The 18,966-nt window shown below is 50.7% G+C and overlaps 1 protein-coding gene across 1 annotated transcript in view; it reads right to left on the reverse strand.

Moving 5' to 3' along the window:
• Nucleotides 1-1,763: 1,763 nt before the first annotated feature.
• The window catches only part of LOC117644830 (synaptotagmin-4), a 58,144-nt gene continuing 40,941 nt past the window's right edge, over nucleotides 1,764-18,966 (reverse strand). Inside the window, exons 3-9 of the mRNA XM_034384473.1 lie at nucleotides 12,474-12,736; nucleotides 8,968-9,215; nucleotides 6,104-6,320; nucleotides 5,274-5,429; nucleotides 4,941-5,064; nucleotides 4,632-4,825; nucleotides 1,764-4,554 (exon numbers count right to left, since the gene is read on the reverse strand). Coding sequence (XP_034240364.1) covers nucleotides 4,435-4,554; nucleotides 4,632-4,825; nucleotides 4,941-5,064; nucleotides 5,274-5,429; nucleotides 6,104-6,320; nucleotides 8,968-9,215; nucleotides 12,474-12,736 — 1,322 coding nt within the window. The 3' untranslated portion in view covers nucleotides 1,764-4,434. The remainder of the gene's footprint in view (nucleotides 4,555-4,631; nucleotides 4,826-4,940; nucleotides 5,065-5,273; nucleotides 5,430-6,103; nucleotides 6,321-8,967; nucleotides 9,216-12,473; nucleotides 12,737-18,966) is intronic.

Consider the following 18,966-nt stretch of genomic DNA (forward strand, 5'->3'; position numbering starts at 1 on the left):
CAGTCTCTGGGCGGCATTGGCCTTGACGGCCCCGGCCAATTGACACTCGTGCCGCGAGCCAGGCAGGGCCAGGCAGGCCTACCCGCTTGACGCGATGACGTCATCGAGGGCATCGGGGATTAAGGGTTCGTAGAGGACTTTCTCTTGAACGTCCGCATGCACACAGAGCCAAGCACGCTGGACGTTTCGGACGTCACGCGAAAGAAAGTTTCGGAAAAGAACCTGCCATGCTGATGAGGGAAACAAACTGTGTTCGCCTGGGGGCGACAATCCCACAATCTCGCGTCTGAAAGCTCGGAAGAAGGCAAAACGTGCGACAAAAGAAATCAGAATCTTAAACCATCCGACACGATCAAACAATTGCTCACAGCAACATTTTGAGTGAAGGACCCCTGGGTCGAGACACTGTCACCGGACGCTCTTCCATGCGACCAGTGGCTGATACCCAATCCTGCCAAGAGGTCTTCCCTGTGCGAGAAAGTAGTTGCAATCCCCGCTTGCCTCGTAATCCCGGCAGGCTGCATCCGCTCTGGAGCCGGGACCATGTGACTCTAGGTGTCACCATTTTCGAATCAAATTTGTTAGCAAGAGGGACCGAGAGACGGAGGCAGCGATGGTAAAAGGAACGTGTGAAGGTGTGTGTGTGTGTGTGTGTGTGGGTTTGCGCGCGGCGTGTGTGTGTGAAGCCCATACATTGGGCAGAGAGAGAAAGCAAGCGATGTGTCACGAAGCGCGACGGCCAGTTGTCGCCGGTGTGCGATGACAGCGGTGGCTCCCTGACCTATTTAAGAGCATCGGCCCAGCGCGCTACTCGGCGCTACTCCCGGCCCTGGTGTGCTACGGACTGGGCCGGGCAGGCCGAGCAGGACGCCATGATTCGATGTGTCCTACTATGAAAGTCAAGGCTCGCGCACCCGCGTCTTTAGCCCCTGGCCCTTGGCAACTTGGTGGGCGGGGAACCGCCGTGGAGAGCGCCGACCGAGCGAGCTGGCCTGCTGGGTGGGTTGTCTACCCGCCAGGCGCTGCTCGGCGGTGGCAGGGCGAGCGCCGCGCAGGCAGGCAGCCCAACGCACGCACGCCGTTTGGCTCGAGGCACCCAGCAGTGTCAGGAGGGTCGCCTACCTCAGTCTGCCTGCTAGGCTTCGCTAACGACAAGCTGGGGCATGGCGGTTGCGGTTATTTAGCATTCCATTTTTCGGCGTAAAGCTGGACTGCCTTGAGCATGCGGCGTGTTGATGGGCAACCCACCGCTAACAGCTTCCTCGACTCACAGAAAAAGCGTCACAGAAAAAGTAATTTTGAAAAAAGAATGTGTCAAAGATCATTGGACACCGGGCATCTGTTTCTCAGACCCTTAGCAACGTTCCATATGAACTTCAGGCAAATCGGAGGTGATCGACCACTTTCGTCGAAAAAATGTTAATGTTAATCATGGTTATTTCACGTCTTGGGACAAAAATTTAAAATGGCCCAAATGCGAGTATGTTGTGCTGGAGCACACTCCCCCAAGACTCCCAACAATATTTCGAGGGCCATTTCGGCTCTAATCGGTCTTTTTCTGGCGAATAGACAACTTCTTGAGAGGAAAGCGCAGATACCAAAGATACTATCCCGTCCGTAGGGAAGCTTAGGTTGGCAAATCTTTCAGCAGTGATGCAACGTGGGGCTTTGATTATGCAAAAGCACTGTGCCCCTCGCTGTGCCCAGGAGTGCAGGCTTACAATGGTTGAATCGAGAGAGAAATGAAGTAGTAACAAAAGAAATCGATGTCTCCACACTTTATTTGTGCTGATGAAACTGAGAATGAGAAAATATAACATGCTGCTGGTTTTTAGAAGTACCTATTTATGGAATGTGTACAATACAGCCAAGGACTTACACAACATATGTACGTCGCAGTAGAAGAGGGGTAGTTCTATGAGCATTGTCAATTTTACAATATTGCATTTAAAAAAAACGTGTCTACCACTAAACCAGCAACCTAAGCAAGTAAATCTACATAAGGTAATCACAAATTTACAATCAAAACCCATGTTATCGCTGTCAACTTGTGAAATAAATAATTTGAAAGAAAAAACCATGCATAAAGTTATGTGATTTACTAAAGAAAAATGATCAACCTGACACACGGAATGTTATTTCTTTAACTATGTGTCTGTTGAGAGAGACTAATATTAGTTGTGGCTTGGAAAACACTTTTATGCTACTACAAGGTACAAGTACTTTTTCACCTCTGACATCACTATTTAGTGTCTTTACAAAACGTTGATCTATCTGTCCAACGACGCCACTCGGTGGTAAAATTAACAGAGTCATAGTCGAACAACTCGTACATACAGGGAGCCAGCCCTTCATTTAAACCTTCAAATTCATCTAAAACTAAGTGAGCCATTTAGTTTTGGCTAGCAGATCAATTTAACTGTAAGTGAAAACGTTGTGTGTACCCAAATTTATAGTAACTCGTATGACTCACTTAATTCTTGGGCACCTTCTCACTTTTATATAATTCAATTTCTTTTCTACCAGAAATCGTTTTATCGGCCACAATTTCAATCCACCTTAACTAAGCGAGTAAGTAGGAAAAGTATAGTATGTACACTTTAAAACCTAAATTCTTGATTGTATGTTTTCTTGCCTAATAAACGAAACAGAAACAAGCTTTCTTGCGACCTCGTCTTATCATATAAGACCCACAAGTTCAGTCTCCCATGTCTTTCACCGACAAAAAGATCCTCGTCGGTTTGGTGAATCGAAATTTTTAACCGCATATCAAGACAAAAATGCACATTCTCAGGCAAAGCGGATAAATTGAATATTTAACTGGTTCTTTAGAGTAAAGCATATGCCGGAAAACCATTTTTTTAGCATAAGAGAAACATGATATGCAGCGTAATTTAAATCTCTCCTTTAAACACAAAACAAAAACAAATATTTTTTTAAAATCAATTTTGGGATTTTCCTACTTTTGAAAGAGTTCTAAGGAAGACAAACCATTCACCAGGGACTCTCAAGGCCAGCAGAAACACCCACAGACTGGCTCCCACCCAACTCTGCTTTACCCTGCCCTAAGATATAATAGTCCATTGATAAAGTATGCAAAATACACGAAGCAAAAGCACTTTCTTAACAACTTGGTCGGCTTTTAAGGGAAGCCTGGATGTTTCTTTTCATTGCACAGCTGTGTCACCATGTGGCCTTACTTAAATCAGGAAACCAATGGGAAGAATTGAGTTGATATTGGAGGCTTGACATACCACAAGATATTTCATAACAGAAAAATAATTGAGCTGCTATAGATGTGCTTTCTAGATTTAATACATTACAGCAAAGGTGAATTACAGGTTAAAAGCTGGAACAGTGAGTACTCGATCATTGCTCTCACAACCAAGGGGAAATAACTCCAGCCAAATTTGTACACCGAAATTCATCAATTATGTAAAACTCACCGAAAATCATCAAAATTTGACTGATATTCATCTAATTTTGACTAAAATTCATTGAATATTGACTGACATTCATCGAAATTCGACTGAAATTCATTAGTTTTGTACACTGAAATTCACAGTGATTTCCCCTTGCTCACAACCTTATTTCGTAAATAACATCTGTGAACCTTACGCTTTGCAGCATTTATATTTCATACCCAGAATATTTGCAACAGAGATGGTTTCGTCGGTCATAACATTTTCCTAAGGTATACAGGGGAGTTCTATCCCCGGCTGAAAATGCATAACCAGGTGCTCATGAAGTAAATCCAAGAGTTTGGGATGATGATCTTACACGAAATACACCTGAAGCTGAAGCGATATTTTTCCTCGATAAATGAAAACTGGCACATCAAACACAAGACTATAACTTACATATTTATTTTCATGCCTGAAAAGTTTTCAATTAGTCTGATGGATGCAATTAACTCCTATACCTCAACAGAGCCAATAAACGTACGCGCGCGCGCGGCCACACACACACATCCACACACAAACAACACACACGCACACACACACACACACCATAATCTTTAGATGTATATAATCAATAATCGTTAATGACAATAGCGGGACATGGCACACAATGCATCAATATTTAACTGAAGAGATGAAGGTGATTTTGTTTTTCTCACAAGAACGAAGTGCAAAGTAAGGATTAACAAATTAATACTTCAGGTTATATAACCACTAATGTTTGATTGAATTATATATTCATCAATATGGATAAAGTGCTTTCGATTGGTCGTGAATACAATCAGAAACACATTGAGATCGATAGCTTTTGATACAATATATTATGTTATGCAAGACAGTCGTTGGAACCACCTGTTGGATCAAGTACCTACGATAAGTAGCTGCCAGCGTGCTAAGGGAATGGTACGCAGGAGAAGGTTGTCAAATGGCGGTTCGAGAAGGGAAGAAAATAAAACTGGTGGATGCAGGAATGCTACTCTCGTAGTTTGTGCCACTCAGCAATCTGCCTGCGCGGTGAGTTGCACACCTCATTCCAGTGGTGTAGAGCAGAACCAGTGCATCTGGAACCGCCGAGTTCCAGGCGCCCAATCACCTAAAAATTAAGAACGATGCAGGTAAAAATTACTCTGTTCTGATGGGTGAGCGGACAGAAGCTGACGGGATCCTTACCTCATTCTTAGTGACACGGTCCCAGTCTAGCAGGAGAAACTCAAGCGACACAGACTCCAGTCCCTCAGCTCCAGCGGGGACCTCCAGCACGAACGACTCGTTGAAGACGGGGTTCAGGGTGCGCTTCTTGACGTGGGTCTTCTTCTTGGCCACCCGCTGCCCGCCGACAAGCAGGTACATCTTCACGTATGGGTCTGTGGGCAGCAAACGTGGTCGTGATTCATCAGCAACGCTCGTGGTTCAATTTTTACAATCACCGTTGGCAATCAAGATCAACAATGTAAACATTCAAGTTTAGCAGCAGCGCACCTGCAAGCCCTGTGACGTCCATCTTGGGCAGGTTCCTGGCCTTCAGGATGACCACGGTCAGCCTGTTGGCAGCGGGTTGCCAGCAAAGCGACACCAGAATCTCTCCTCGTCCCTGCGACCGGATCTGGAACAACAGTACAGCAGTGAACCCCCTGTGCTCCCCAACAACAGCGAGCACCAAAAAAAGTTTCTCTACTTTAGTACATATTTTGTACAGAGTTTTTGGTGTCGAAAAGGTACGGAACTTCCACACATGCGCGGAACACATGTATGTTCTCTATAGTCTGCAAAGGAATCCATATTATGGGTACGTAAGTAACGTTGCTGTCTTACCTTAAGACTGCGAGGCAAGATGTTTTTGGTGAGCATCTGCTGGTGGTTGTCCTTGTTGGTCAGGTCCACGGAGCTGAGGGCGCAAAACACCTCCCCGATGATGTCATCTCGAGAGTAGCGGTCGAAGCTCAGCACCACGAAGTGGAGTGTGATGCTCTGGCAACGGCAAGGAAAAAAATTACTGCGATGCTGTGAGGGTGCGATACAAGATCGAGAAGAGTACTTAAGAGAGCACACTCTTTATCTCATCAACTGGATCAAGGGAGTGTACTTGGGCACTGAGTCTATTACGCAAGTATTTGAAACATCGATTAGTACTTGCCCAAGTACACTCCCATCGATGTATGTACTTGTTTGTACACAGAATCCAAACGCTATGAATATAGTAGCGTCAATTGGTGCAATGCAAAAGTATTGGATTTTGTAGTGTGGCGATGATAAGACTAATTGAAACGCGACACCGGAAGAAAAAGTGGAGTGATAAAGCAGAACACTGCTAGAAAAAACAAGAAACCTTCAACAAGTCCTCTGGCATTTTCTTTTAAGGAATGGATTGTGCTTAAGGTAAAACAATTGTTGTACAAAGTACAGTGGAACTGGCACGACAAGTGCAGTCCCAGGCACCATCGTATACTTTTTGCAATCCTTGTTGAACTTTCTACATTCCCCGTTGTACTTTCTACATTCCCCGTTGTACTTTCTACATCCCTCGTAGCATTTTCTACAACAACCGTTGTACTTTTCACAATCCGCGTTGTACTTTCTACAATCCTCGTTGCACCTTTTTTTTTACAGTTTTCGCTGAACTTGTTGTACAATTGACAGTGTACCTGCAGCTGGTTTGCGTTGATGCCGTAGAAGGTGAAGTCCTCGTCGTACTGGGGGTCCCGAGACTTGCGCAGCACGCGGGTCTTGACCTTGTGCTGTTTGTCCGGCAACAGCTGCAGCTTGACGTACGGGTCGCAGCTGCCCAGGCCCGGGTCCTTGGCGGGCAGGTTCTTGCACTTGACCACCGTCACCACCAGCGTGCTCTTGTCCTGGCGGTACCTGCGACCAGTCGTTCAATAAGTATCAAAAAACTAACCAACAAAACTAAACTGCAAAAAAAGAGAGAGAAACCAAGTAAAGAGTCCAGATGTTTATGGCGTGGGTGATGTCTGTCCTGCTACTGGGAAGGTGCCACACTAAATGATTATAGACTTTTTCTCCAAAAGTACGGACGTGCAAGTGTAAGTTGTGTACAAATTTATTCATAAATTAGGTACAATTTAATATATTCTTAAGCATAATACAGATATGTTGTCCGTACGTAGTGTATGTCTTAAATTGTGAACACAGCTGCTGACATAGTCAACACTTACAGAAGATAAAAGCACATGAACACCCAATAAGTGGCCCCTTTCTTCTCGTCTCTCTGGCCGAGAGGCGACGCGACATGTGTCCGAATTGGAACGCAAGCAACCAAACCACCCGATCCCTGTCTCGGAAAGTGGCGAATTAGCGGAGCCCCCACTGCGAATTCGATTTGCCGGCCATTCTGTGAGAACAAAGGTCGCTTTCTCTGCGTGCGTGCCTGGCCATCCGTGGCGGATATACCCTGTGCACACGCCAGGGAGTTTCTTTGTGTGTGTGTGTGTGTGTGTAGGTGTGTGTAGGTGTGTGTGAGAGAGAGAGAGAGAGAGAGTTCATGCGCTTGCGTGAGTGTGAGTGAATATCTCTCTCTGTCTCTCTCTCTCTTGTGTGTGTGTGTGTGTGTGTGCAGCGAAACTCTGTGGAGTCCACGGGGTCCAGCCATAGAGGGAGGCGGTGTGGGTCAAGAAGAAAAAAGGGAGAGAAAAAAGAGCATGGCTGCGAGCTGTTCCCGGTAATGGCGCCATTTATTCCCAACCGTTTTTCCGACCGAATGTATTTTCCAGATAGCATGTTGCGCTCTTCAACGGTCCCACACTCTGGTCTGGCCGGCAGTCCGGGGGCGAGTCACACCGATAGTAAGAGTGTTGTGTGTTTATTTTATTGACAAGGCTCGCAAACGGCCAAAACTGTTTAAAATAAATTATGGAAAATCCCGAAAGTTCGTTCTAAAAGCGTCCAGTAGCGTTCAGGATTTTCAGTGGCGTCATTTTTGAAAAAAGTATTTTATGTATTATACCTGCTGGAATCCCATTCATAATAGAAACATTTGAAGTATTTTCCGTATATCGGAGGTAATTTTTCCCCACCAAGTTCACAGAGAATTTTCGAGATTTTTCCAGCAGTGAGCGAAAAAAAAAACAAAAAAAACTGAAACCTTCAACTGTGACTGGCTCCCAGGGTCATTGATTTGTCTCGTGCGGTAATTTGGTTATGAGAAATCGGAATGTACAGCGCGACGGTCCCTGATGGGCCGTGCGTCCCTGGCCACGCCACTGGATGTCTCTTGAGCATTGCCAGACCAGAAAGGCCGTGCCTCTCGACTGTCGGATAATTGGTCAGCCCACCAAAATTTCCCGCTGGCTTTCGACCGCACCACATTTCCGCTCCATTTCGTGCCAAACTGGGCCTTTGAATCTATCCCCTTACTTCGCCTCGAGCGCGCGCACATGCAAATACACTGCCAAAACTTCTCCCAATACGCAAAAATATCAATTCGGAGCAAGGTGTTGTCATTCTGGGAGTCGCAGTATGATTACTCTGATTTGTAGAAGTTACCAAGCATAGTTTCTCTATTGCAAGTGCAGACTTTTCCTGACACATTGCTAAAATTTTGCTAAAAACGTTGCTCTGTGACTCGTGTTGCCAGAGCGATTAAGATGAGACACCGACAACCCCACATGGCCGTAGAAGCGTCGAAGTTCGCTCCCGGTTTACGCTTCAGAGTTATCTACGTGTGTGCCCCCCCCCCCTCTTTCTCTTTCCAGTCGTCTTTAATTTCCCCCAGCTGTGAAGCAAAGATGAAGAAGAAGAAGAAGAAGAAGAAGAAGAAGAAGAAGAAGAAGAAGAAGAAGAAGAAGAAGACGCTGATGACGAAGTTTACAGCCACTGAGCACTGAGCGCGCGAATCACGACGTGATGAGAAATTGCGCGCTGCGGGTAACTTTACGGCCGTTGAATGTGAATGTGAATCCGTAGGACTGGGCTGCCTGCCGAGCAGCCCAGGGGCAGGCAAGGCCTGCTTTGCAAAGTGCGTCCCAGGAGACAAAAGGGGCGCGCCCGTGTGCACGCGAGATGTGTGTGTGTGTGTGTGTGTGTGTGTGTGTGTGAACCGCACCGCGACGCCCTTGGTATAGGTTCGCGTCAAGCGGCGAAATGTTAGTTAAGACGCAAGTCATAGCGCCGCCCCTCCCCCCTTAACTCCCCTTCCCACCCTTTTGGCCCATTACGAGGGCTTCCTGCCTGTCTGCCTGCCCTGCCTGTCTGAATTAGGGGTGTGCGAATCAAGGATTTTCGTTTCGAATCGAATCGTCATCACAAATTGATGACATTTTCATCAAGGCTCCTATACTTTTCGCATGGCCGTGACAACAATGTTATCAATGTTTTGATGACGTTAGGAAAATTAGCCTCGAAATTGTCATCACGTGACGACTCAAATTTTCACAGTATCCGACTCCGAATCGACTCCGATCGAATCAGGCCTGTTTCGATTCGATGTGATTCGGTACCGAACCGATTCGCATATCCCTAGCCTGGCTCCGAGGCCGGCGGGGCCGCCTACCTGAGCTTGAAGGACAGCTGGCCCAGCTGGCCGGGCTCGGCGAGTTGCTGCTGCAGGCGCTTGACGGCGTTCTTCTCGTTGGCGTCGTCCTCCTTGGCGGCCGGCTGCACGGCGGACCGCTCGGTCTCCGTGTAGAGGCGGGCGGGCTCGGGCGGCGGCGCCACGGCGGCGGCGGGCAGCACGGCGCCGGGGCCGGGCAGCCCCGTGGGGTCCGCCTTGCCATCGCGCGTCGGGCTGGGGGTCCCGGCCTGCCAACACCACACACTTGCATGCGACATCGTGGAGAACGATCGGCCGGACACAACAAACTCAACACTTAACTGCACTCTTATAACCTTACGAAGTATTTTGAGCATACATATAACAAACTAAAATACTTTGTTATACGAAGAAATAGTTTGCAAATTACGAAGTATTTTCTTTGTAAGCTTATGTATGCTCACCTCCGTACTATATTTTTCCGTACCATTTCCGTACAAAAGTAAGGAATTTTTTACAGTGTAGTAATTTTTGGGAATTCATTCTAGATTTCTATGACAGTGCTGTTTCGGTGGAACGGCTACCCGTGTTTCTGCGGTGCCTTGTACGCCGAAACAGGCCTTTTGCCACTGCACGGCGTTCTGAACGGCCGGCGTGTGCTGCCGATACCCATTACAAACACTTGCTGCCCTTGACGAATGTGGCGTGCAGGGCAGACTGAGGGAGGGAGGGAGACAGAGAGAGAGAGAGAGAGAGAGAGAGAGAGAGAGAGGGGGGTGGGGGGTGGGGACGAAAGCATGCGAGGTGGAGTGGGAGGGGCGAGAGGAGGGGGTAGAGAGAGCTGCGATCTGCATATAATTGCAGCCTAAACCCGCTTCAAGATCCCGATGTGAGTTTATCGCCAAGGCCACGCCGATCAAAGCGAAAAAAAAAATTGAAGCGTTCAAACTTGCCTCGGAAAACCCTGCCTTGCTGTAGCCAGAGGTTGGAGCATGCCATTTTGTTTTATCAAGTTGCTACCAAAAAATAGCTGCCCGGACGGTGCGGTGCACCGTGAGACAGAAGACCGGCTTTAGCGGCCAAAGAACCCTAGACGTGTTTGGAGCCACAGAGTCGCTATAACGTATTCTACCTAAACGAGTGACACTACCAATAGATTCCTCGTTCGGAGAGCAATTCATTGGTAGGGTCGCACGTACGGTTTGAGTCTCATTTAGCGACTCTTAAGCTCAAAATGCGTCCGGGATTTTGACCACCTGCACCGGTCTTCTGGCCCACTGTGCGGCGCGGCAAGCGCCATTTTTAATAAGCGAAATCGGAGCCAGCGCGGCACGGCGGCACCGGCTCCTGATTTACGCGTGGACGGACCGCGCTGCCGAACATCGCGATATAAAATTAATGGGAATGCGGAGTGCGGTCCCGAGAGGGAGGGAGAGAGAAAGACAGAGACAGAGACAGAGACAGAGACAGAGACAGAGAGAGACAGAGACAGAGAGAGAGAGAGAGAGAGAGAGAGAGAGAGAGAGAGAGAGAGAGAGAGAGAGAGAGAGAGAAAGAGAGTGAGAGGGAGAGAGACGAGAACGACTCCCGGACTCAGTCTGCAGAGCGAGGCAAGCAAAGGGCCGGCAAAGGCAGAAAAAAAACAGCAGCAGCAAAAACAAAAACAGGTGTTTTGACTTTGCGCGTAACTTGGCCCTCCGTGAGGCGAATTAATGGCGAGGTAATGGTGCGCAATAGCAGAGAGAAAAGGCGCGGCAAAGACTACGCTGATTGGTCCGGCCAGCAGGAAACCTCGACCAACCAGCGTTCGCGAAGGAAGGAAAAAAAAACCGCTGACTCATCTTCCGGTGAAACTCGGATCCAAGATCGCCGGCCGCAGGGCAAGGGCCCAGGTGTCTGGCTTTGCACTCCGCCCAGAGCAAACGGGCAGCGGGCCGCGGGGCGGGTACAGTGTGGTGGAAACGCGTATAAGCCAAGATAAAGGAGAAATTGTGGCTTTAAAATGAAAATACGTCGCACGCCGCAGTGTGCTGGCCCACTGTATCGCCACGCAACAGCCGCCTACACAGCAAACCAACAGACGTACAGCAAGATTTTTTTTGCGACGTGATGTCATTTTTCTCACGCGTTTCAGCCACTTGCTCGGAAAATACACTCAAATCCCCTTGGATTTCAAGGCGGCTTTTACCGTGTTGTGACTGCGCGGCATTCGTCTGTAGGAGGGTGGAAGCGTTGCTAGAAAATGTGGTGAATGCACGACAAAAACGCATCCAGCGCCTGTGAGAAACATTTCTCACACGCGGTTTGCGACAGTGTACCCGGTGTCGGCCCACTTATTCGAGGCAGCCCTGTCCTCAGGAATGCTCGGTCGAGTTGACGGAACTCTTAAAAAGTTAGCACGATGCGAGGAAGTTAGGTTAGGTTGGGCCGACCTTGGCCAACCCTCGGCCCACAGGAGGAAAAGCGAAATGGCTGGCTAATTCCTCACTTGCATCCGGCATGAAACAAGTTCTGGTGAAGGAAACTTGGAATGAAGAACGATCCACGAAGGTGGCTCTGAATCCTGGCCTGCCCTGGCCTTCCTTGGCCTTACCTGGCCTTACCACGGCCACGCTCGGCCCTTCGACATACAACAATCCCAGCAACATCGAAGCGCTGTCCAAGTTGTGGACGTGGTCTGCGCCAGCAAAGCTGAGTTGGAATCGACTTTCTTCCGCCATCGGTGGGCGGGGAATTTTTCAGAGCCCGCATCCGGATAGTTTCTTTGTCCCAATAACCGCACCAAGAAAAGAAAAGAGATGGGACAACGCTGGTGGGCTGTGGCCAGCGAAATTGAACAGAAGGCTCATTTCGAACATTGCCTTCGTCACGCCGTCACTCTTCTCTCTCTTTCTCTCTCTCTCTCTCTCTCTCTCTCTCTCTCTCTCTCTCTCTCTCTCTCTCTCTCTCTCTCTCTCACGCCCCTTGAGTGCGAGGGAGACAGCGACTGTTCGGCGCGTCGGGTGATAGCGCCCGCCAAGTCGGGGATAGGCTACGCGCCGCACTCGCGTGCTTCGGATTGCCTACCCACGCTTCTGCAGGGGCTTCCCCATTACCATTACCCTCGTAAAACGAACAAATTAAAACTTGTATATTTTTTTATTAGTTTTTTAGTAAATTTTGTTAAATTTTAAAAATTGAATTAAATTTGACTACACTTAAGTATTTTTAATTAATTTTCATTTGCAAAACTAGAATTTGTTAACCTTTGTAAACTGGATTTATTCAATTTAATTTAAGATTTAATCAAAGCAGCTTACAAAGATTGACAAATTCTAGTTTTGCAAATGAAAATTAATTAAAAATACTTAAGTTTAGTCAAATTTAATTTAATTTTTAAAATTTAACAAAATTTACTAAAAAAAAAACTCAGAAAAAATATTCAAGTTTTAATTTGATCGTTTTACGAGGGATAAGGCCTAGACGCCTCAAGAGGACGGGATAGGCAACGCGCCGCACTCGCGTGCTTCGGAAGAGATGCTGCTTACCCCAGGCGGCGACTTGCCCGGCCCGGTGGGCGAGGGGCTCTTCTTGAGGTACTGCGTGGGCCCACCGGCCGGGCTCTTGACGGCGGTGGTGCGCCGCGGGTGCTGCTGCAGGGCGAGCGGCTTGTCCACGCGCGGCTTGCCCGCCAGCTTCTCGTGGTGCGCCCAGTGGCTGCGCCGGCGGTAGCACACGCACGTCACGGCCGCCGTCAGCACCAGGAACAGCGACGCGCCCAGGCAGATGCCCACGATGGCAGGCGTGCTCACTGCAAGAAAAAGCACCCTTGTTATTCATGCGGTGAGTACACTGCAAAGTCCATGAGATTATAAAATAGGGCAATGAAGTGTGGTGTGATCTAGTGCGTACACATAGTGGGCCTCGTGTGAGAGGGACGCAGAGCGGCGGAGCGGCAGCCAATCAGAACGCATTGGTGTCCCCTGGGCGAAACCCGCCCCCGGGAAACCCCGTGCGAGGCTAGGTATGAGAGTTAGTCGCGGTCAGACCAGCCGGCCGACCGGCCGGCCGGGGTTTCCCGCCTTGGGAGCAGCGCACGATTTTGTTCTCATACCGAAGCCTAGTCTCGCGCAAGCTACCCCGCGCCGCCGCCCAGGGGACACCAGGCGCTCGCTCTGCGTCCCTCTCACACGAGGCCCACTACGTACGCACTGAGAATGAAAAAGTAATGATCAATACCCAATTTTGGGCAAGGTATACTATCACCCAAGTGTCTCAGCTACCTACATGGCTCCATAGTATTATGACGCAAATTTGGGCGAGGAAACCTTCCTCACCCATCTTTGGGTCATAAAGAATTCCTCGCCCAAAATCTTAGTCATGATCATGCACGGCTCTTTCATTCTCAGTGTGATATGTACTTCAGGGTTGTTAACGTTACTTATAAAAAAATTGATAGTGCAAAGAACGTTTTTTTTAAACGGACTATGACGATTAATTTTGGTCATGTTGATTGTGGACACTAACTACAGTAAGTGTGAAAAAGATCAACTGAACTGTAGTTCCAATATTTTTTATAGAGTCACAAAAGTCATTCTTTAAGCGCGTATGTTTATAAATAAAGGAGGAAAACGACATCGACATGGTGCGCTGGGGCCCCTCCCCCTCCTACTTCTTCCGAATGACAATTATTAGCTTTTTAACGGCGATACACCACTGCCGCTCACACCCACGGCCATTCGAACGCAGATTGTTTTTTATCTCTCTCGCTCTCGCATGCCGTCCGTCCGGTCCCGTCCGCGCGACATCAATTTTCTTTTATGGCCAGTAAAACCCGATTGGCTTCGGCTTGAATTTTAATCGGGACAGACCATCGTTCTCCCTTCTCCCCCTCTCACAGCCACTCTGGCGACCTTCACACCCTTTTCCGGATTTTGTTTTCGTTTCTGCACCTCAGCGGACGCTGCGGGCGGGAGGGGAGGGGTTATGGTCAATTGCGTGAGCGGCCGCGGTTGCCGCACTGTCCAGCGAAAAATAGCGAATCCCATGGGATTCGCGCGGTCAGGGTCGGCTCGGTTTTTCCCCTTGAATTTGGTTCCAGACGAGTTTTGACTTTGTTAGACTCTTTTCGGGCCAGTTCCGGCTCGGTATCCCGGCTCAGTATTCCGGCTCGGCATTCCGACTCGGTATTCCGGCTCGGTATTCCGGCTCGGTATTCCGGCTCGGTATTCCGGCTCGGCATTCCGGCTCGGTATTCCAGCTCGACATTCCGGCTCGGCATTCCGGCTCGGCATTCCGGCTCGGTATTCCGGCTCGGTATTCCGGCTCGGTATTCCGGCTCGGTATTCCGGCTCGGTATTCCGGCTCCTCTTGATCCTCGTCCTCGCCGGCCGTTGTCACGTGACCCGTCATTAATCTTGTTCAGTGTCAAACCGACGGCCGCGCAGCATAGACCTGCCAGGCGGAAGGAAGAAAAAAACGAAGAGAGGCGGAAAAATCGTCGGTTCGGACAGGCTACAAGTGGTGTGCGCGCCATCCACCACGGCTGGGGCGCGGCGGGGCGCGGCGGGGTGGGGTGGCCCGGGGCCACAGCCCGGACACGCTGCCAGCAATGACGAGCATCCGTCACTGTACATGTCTATAACGAGCTGCCCAATCCAAGCGCATCATGCGGGCCGAAAGAACGCCACAAAGGGGCGATTATTCCGCGATAATCTTATTGACAGTCACGGATGACGCAACAAACACGGCTCGGCTAAAAAATAGAATGATGAAGGGAAAGAACATGTGGGGCCACGTCGCATGTTTCGCCTCCGGCCTTTCCCATCACACTCACAGACGCCGTGCCTCAATCAGATCGCTTGCTGCACAGTGGGTCTGAGGACCCATTGAGGCGGCAAAAATACTAGACGCGTTTTGAGGTGCAGAGTCGCTAAATGGAACTCGGACTGAACGTGTGACCCCACCAATGGATTTCTCGTTCTGAGAGCAATCCATGGGTGGGGTCACACGTTCGGTGCTAGTCCTGTTCAGCGACTCTGGAGCTCAAAACGCGTCTAGAGTTATGGCCGCGTGCACCGATCTTCTGGCCCACTGTGAGGCGCCCGTCCGAGCGGGTTAGCCAGGTTGATGGCGACGAGAGCAACCAGGGCGGGCGGGTTGTTTGTTACCTCGCAGCGCCGTCACGTGGATTGGCGCGGCTTGCCTGACACGCCGGGACGCCTCGCCTTCAAGACAAGGACGGACGATAGAGGCGAACAGGGCAAACATTTGAAAGCCGAGACGCAGCGGCGTGCCGCGCATTGTTCGTGGCCCGTTATGTCGCGGCCCCTTTGGTCGCCTCCATTGACTGCCGAATGGGGCCAACGGGCCGCCAAGGGCGCAGCGCCGCGCAGCGCCGCGCAGCGCCCACGGCACAGTGGGCCAGAGGACCGGTGGAGGCGGTCAAAACCCCGGACGCGTTTTGAGCTCCTGAGTCGCTGAATGGGACTCGAACCGAACGTGTGACCCCACCAATGGATTGCTCTCTGAACGAGGAATCCATTGGTGGGGTCACACGCTTGGTTCGAGTTCTGTTTAGCGACTCTGGAGCTCAAAACGCGTTTAGAGTTTTGGCCGCCGGTAGCCGGTCTCCTGGCCCACTGTGGGTGGGGAAGGGCACGGCAGGATGAAGTCAGTAAAGGTGCAGGTCCTCTTGTATTTCTTCGACTTCGCTTATGTCATTGCACTGCTACACAGCGGGCATGCATCGAAGTGCAATTTGCGCAACACGGTCTGACGGGGCTTTATTTCGCTCGGTGCACTATCGACTCCCCAGCGCAATTCAGCCGACTGCCAACACGGCGGATGGGCACACACAAGAGACAGCCCGATGAACAGACAGACAGACAGACAAACAGATAGACAAGCAGACGGATACACAGACAGACAGACAGACAGACAGACAGACAGACACAAACAGACAAACAGATAGACAAGCAGACGGATACACAGACAGACAGACAGGCAGACAGACAAGCAGACGGATGCACAGACAGACAGACAGACAGACAGACAGACAGACAGACAGACAGACAGACAGACAGACAGACACTTTACGCCGGCCTCAGCTGCGCTGGCCGTCGTCGTCACATGCCGCCGTAAAGTTATATGTGTTTTTGTTGTCCCTTTTGATCGCCTCGTCTCTCGTCGACGACGTCCTCCACGACCGTTCTCCAGGCCGTACGTACTCTAGGACGTGCTCCAGGCCGAGCTCTAGGCCGTGCTCCAGGCCGTGCTCCAGGCCGTGCTCCAGGCCGTGCTCCAGGCCGTGCTCCAGGCCGTGCTCCAGGCCGTGCTCGGCCGTGCTCCAGGCCGTGCTCCAGGCCGTGCTCCAGGCCGTGCTCCAGGCCGTGCTCCAGGCCGTGCTCCAGGCCGTGCTCCAGGCCGTGCTCTAGGCCGTGCTCCAGGCCGTGCTCCAGGCCGTGCTCCAGGCCGTGCTCCAGGCCGTGCTCCAGGCCGTGCTCCAGGCCGTGCTCAACTTCGCCTACACTTTACAACAACCAGATACAGTCGGACACTTGTTCAGCCTGCGACGCGGTGCCGCTGGCTTTGGCTGACCGGCCCAGCCAATGATCCCCCTTGTTTTGTTTGGCCAAACCCCCCGCCGGCACTCCTCCGCGGAATAGAGATTGAGATTGGAAGCGAACCGGGCCCGGGGTCCGAAGCCCGGGGCCCGAGGCCCGGGGGTGGGGTGTGGAGCTTACGGTTTGCATCTGGTGCAGCAGCGCTCGGCCAAACAAGGCAGACGGACGGACGGACGGATTCATGGTCGAACAGACAGACAGACAGACAGACAGACAGACAGACAGACAGACAGACTGCCAGTTTCTGACACATGACGTTGGTGGCAACGGCGGGGAGGTCGATCTCACACCCACGAGCCGGCAAGGCCAATTCACATTTCAGAATGGGGAAAAAATGAAAAAAGTAAAGAATGGCAACATTATTTTCGATCTGGCCCATAACTCTAGACGCACGCGTCGCGCAGTTGTCCCGGTCTGCAATATCATTCCGCGCGCTTTCTCGAGCAAGCGCGCGCGCACACACAATCACATAGTCGGCATGGAGGTGCAATAAGTGTGACAGAGGGCTCTCTCTACCTCCACCGAGTCCTTCGCGGTGGCAGGCATGGGTCACTGAACGTGCCACGCCGCGCCGCACCACGCCACGCTGCGCCACGCCACGCCGGGCCGCCCACACGCCCATATAGCGTCATCGTACGGTGTGGCTACGCTCCACTGGAGGAATATATATTAAAGACCGTGCGGCCCGGCGTGGCGCCCAGCGCAAAAATATTTGGCATTCTCTCGCGGAGCGACGCGCTGCGCGCCTCAGCCCCTTCACACTCACACACAAAAGCAAACACAGATACACAAACACACACACGCACATACACACGTGTACACGCGCACCCACGCACACACACAATCTCTCTCTCTCTCTCTCTCTCTCTCTCTCTCTCTCTCTCTCACACACACACACACACACCACAGAGAGTCGCCAACGCGTGGGCTCAAGATATTGCGCTGCTCGAGCGAGCCCCATACTTTCTCGGTAAGCAAAGCACACTGATGGCACTGCTACTGCTCTTCAAGACTTTGCTTATTCGCAAGGAAAGGAGGAAAAATGGCCCGGGGGTTCGACGAGGGGCAAGAGTATGTGTGTGTTGTGTGTGTGTGAGAGGGGGAGAGAGAGAGAGAGAGAGAGAGAGAGAGCGAGAGAGAGAGAGCAGCCTGCACCGCCTTCCGGTTTTGATCCCCTTGCTCCTTGTTGCCTCCCGGAAGCCCCACCTCCTTATTCGGGATGGAGCTCTTTGTTTTTCTATTCGGCCAAGTCAGCGCGGGTGCACTGTAACGTGGGAGGGGGCGGGAGTGGGCCAGGAGGGGCCAGGGGAAGGGGGGACACTGCAGCGTCAGCCATAGCCTCACGCAGGGCAATGCCTTGCACATTCAGGGGAAAATGAGCCACAGAAGAAAAAGAAGAAGAAGAAGAAGAAGAAGAAGAAGAAGAAGAAGAAGAAGAAGAAGAAGAAGAAGAGGAAGAAGAAGGCACGGAGTGTCTCAAAAGGAGCAGCGAGTATCTCTGGGTTTCAAGTAACGCGTCACGAAAATCCGAAATTTCCTCGCTGGCCGTGCAACCGAAAAATGACTTCTTGGATCATAAGCCGCAAAGAAAACCTTAACTGACATTTTGAAGAAATAATATTCTTGACCCGCAGTTTTGTTTTCTTCTTTGAAGAAAAAATTACTACGATGATTAAGACGTTTTGTTAAAATAAAAAACAAGTAAGTGATACATCAAGAAATCTTTTTTTACTGGCGACTGTGTCGCCTCGTGTACCTGTGCGTTTGAATTTGGCGGCGGCCCCACAGTGGCGCGAGAGAAAATTGCACTCGCAGGATTGGGCAAAGCTCCAGCGCTCCAGTAGGCTGCGGGCGGTACCGGGATTCCCACCGGGATGACTCGCGCTACCTGAGAACGCATTTTTTTTTTTGGCCCTTCGAATCTCGATGCCGCCGATGTGGAGGGCAAGATGTGCCGATGGAAGGGATTTGGGGGGGGGGGAGCAAAGCCGGCAGTGTGTACCGATCCCCCCTCCCTCCGCGCCCTTTTCCATGCGTCCCAAGGGCTGGCGTGGCCGACCCCACCAGCCCTTAAGGGAAAGTGTCACAATCACTTCCCGTTATGTCCGAGGCCGCCCGGCCGCCGAAGGGCCACAGAGGAAGGCTGAGGGCCCGGCAGACACTCGTCGGAAAACACACCCATTCGGCCATTCGACGCCGCGGCAGGGATCAGGGAAAAAGGGGGTGGGGGCGTGCACCCGAGGCCGTCCGTTGAACGAAGAAGGTTACACTGTGAGAAAAAAGTACGGAAAAAGTACGGAACATGTCTGGTCGATGATTTGCCTGGACCGTCCGTACCTGCCAAAGCCAACTACGGAACTTCCTAGCTCCTTCCTTGCAAGCTTCCTAGCTTCCAACTTTTTTCCGTATCCATTTA

The sequence above is a fragment of the Thrips palmi genome, unplaced genomic scaffold (assembly GCF_012932325.1).
Source record: "Thrips palmi isolate BJ-2018 unplaced genomic scaffold, TpBJ-2018v1 HiC_scaffold_18, whole genome shotgun sequence".
Lineage (NCBI taxonomy): Eukaryota > Metazoa > Arthropoda > Insecta > Thysanoptera > Thripidae > Thrips > Thrips palmi.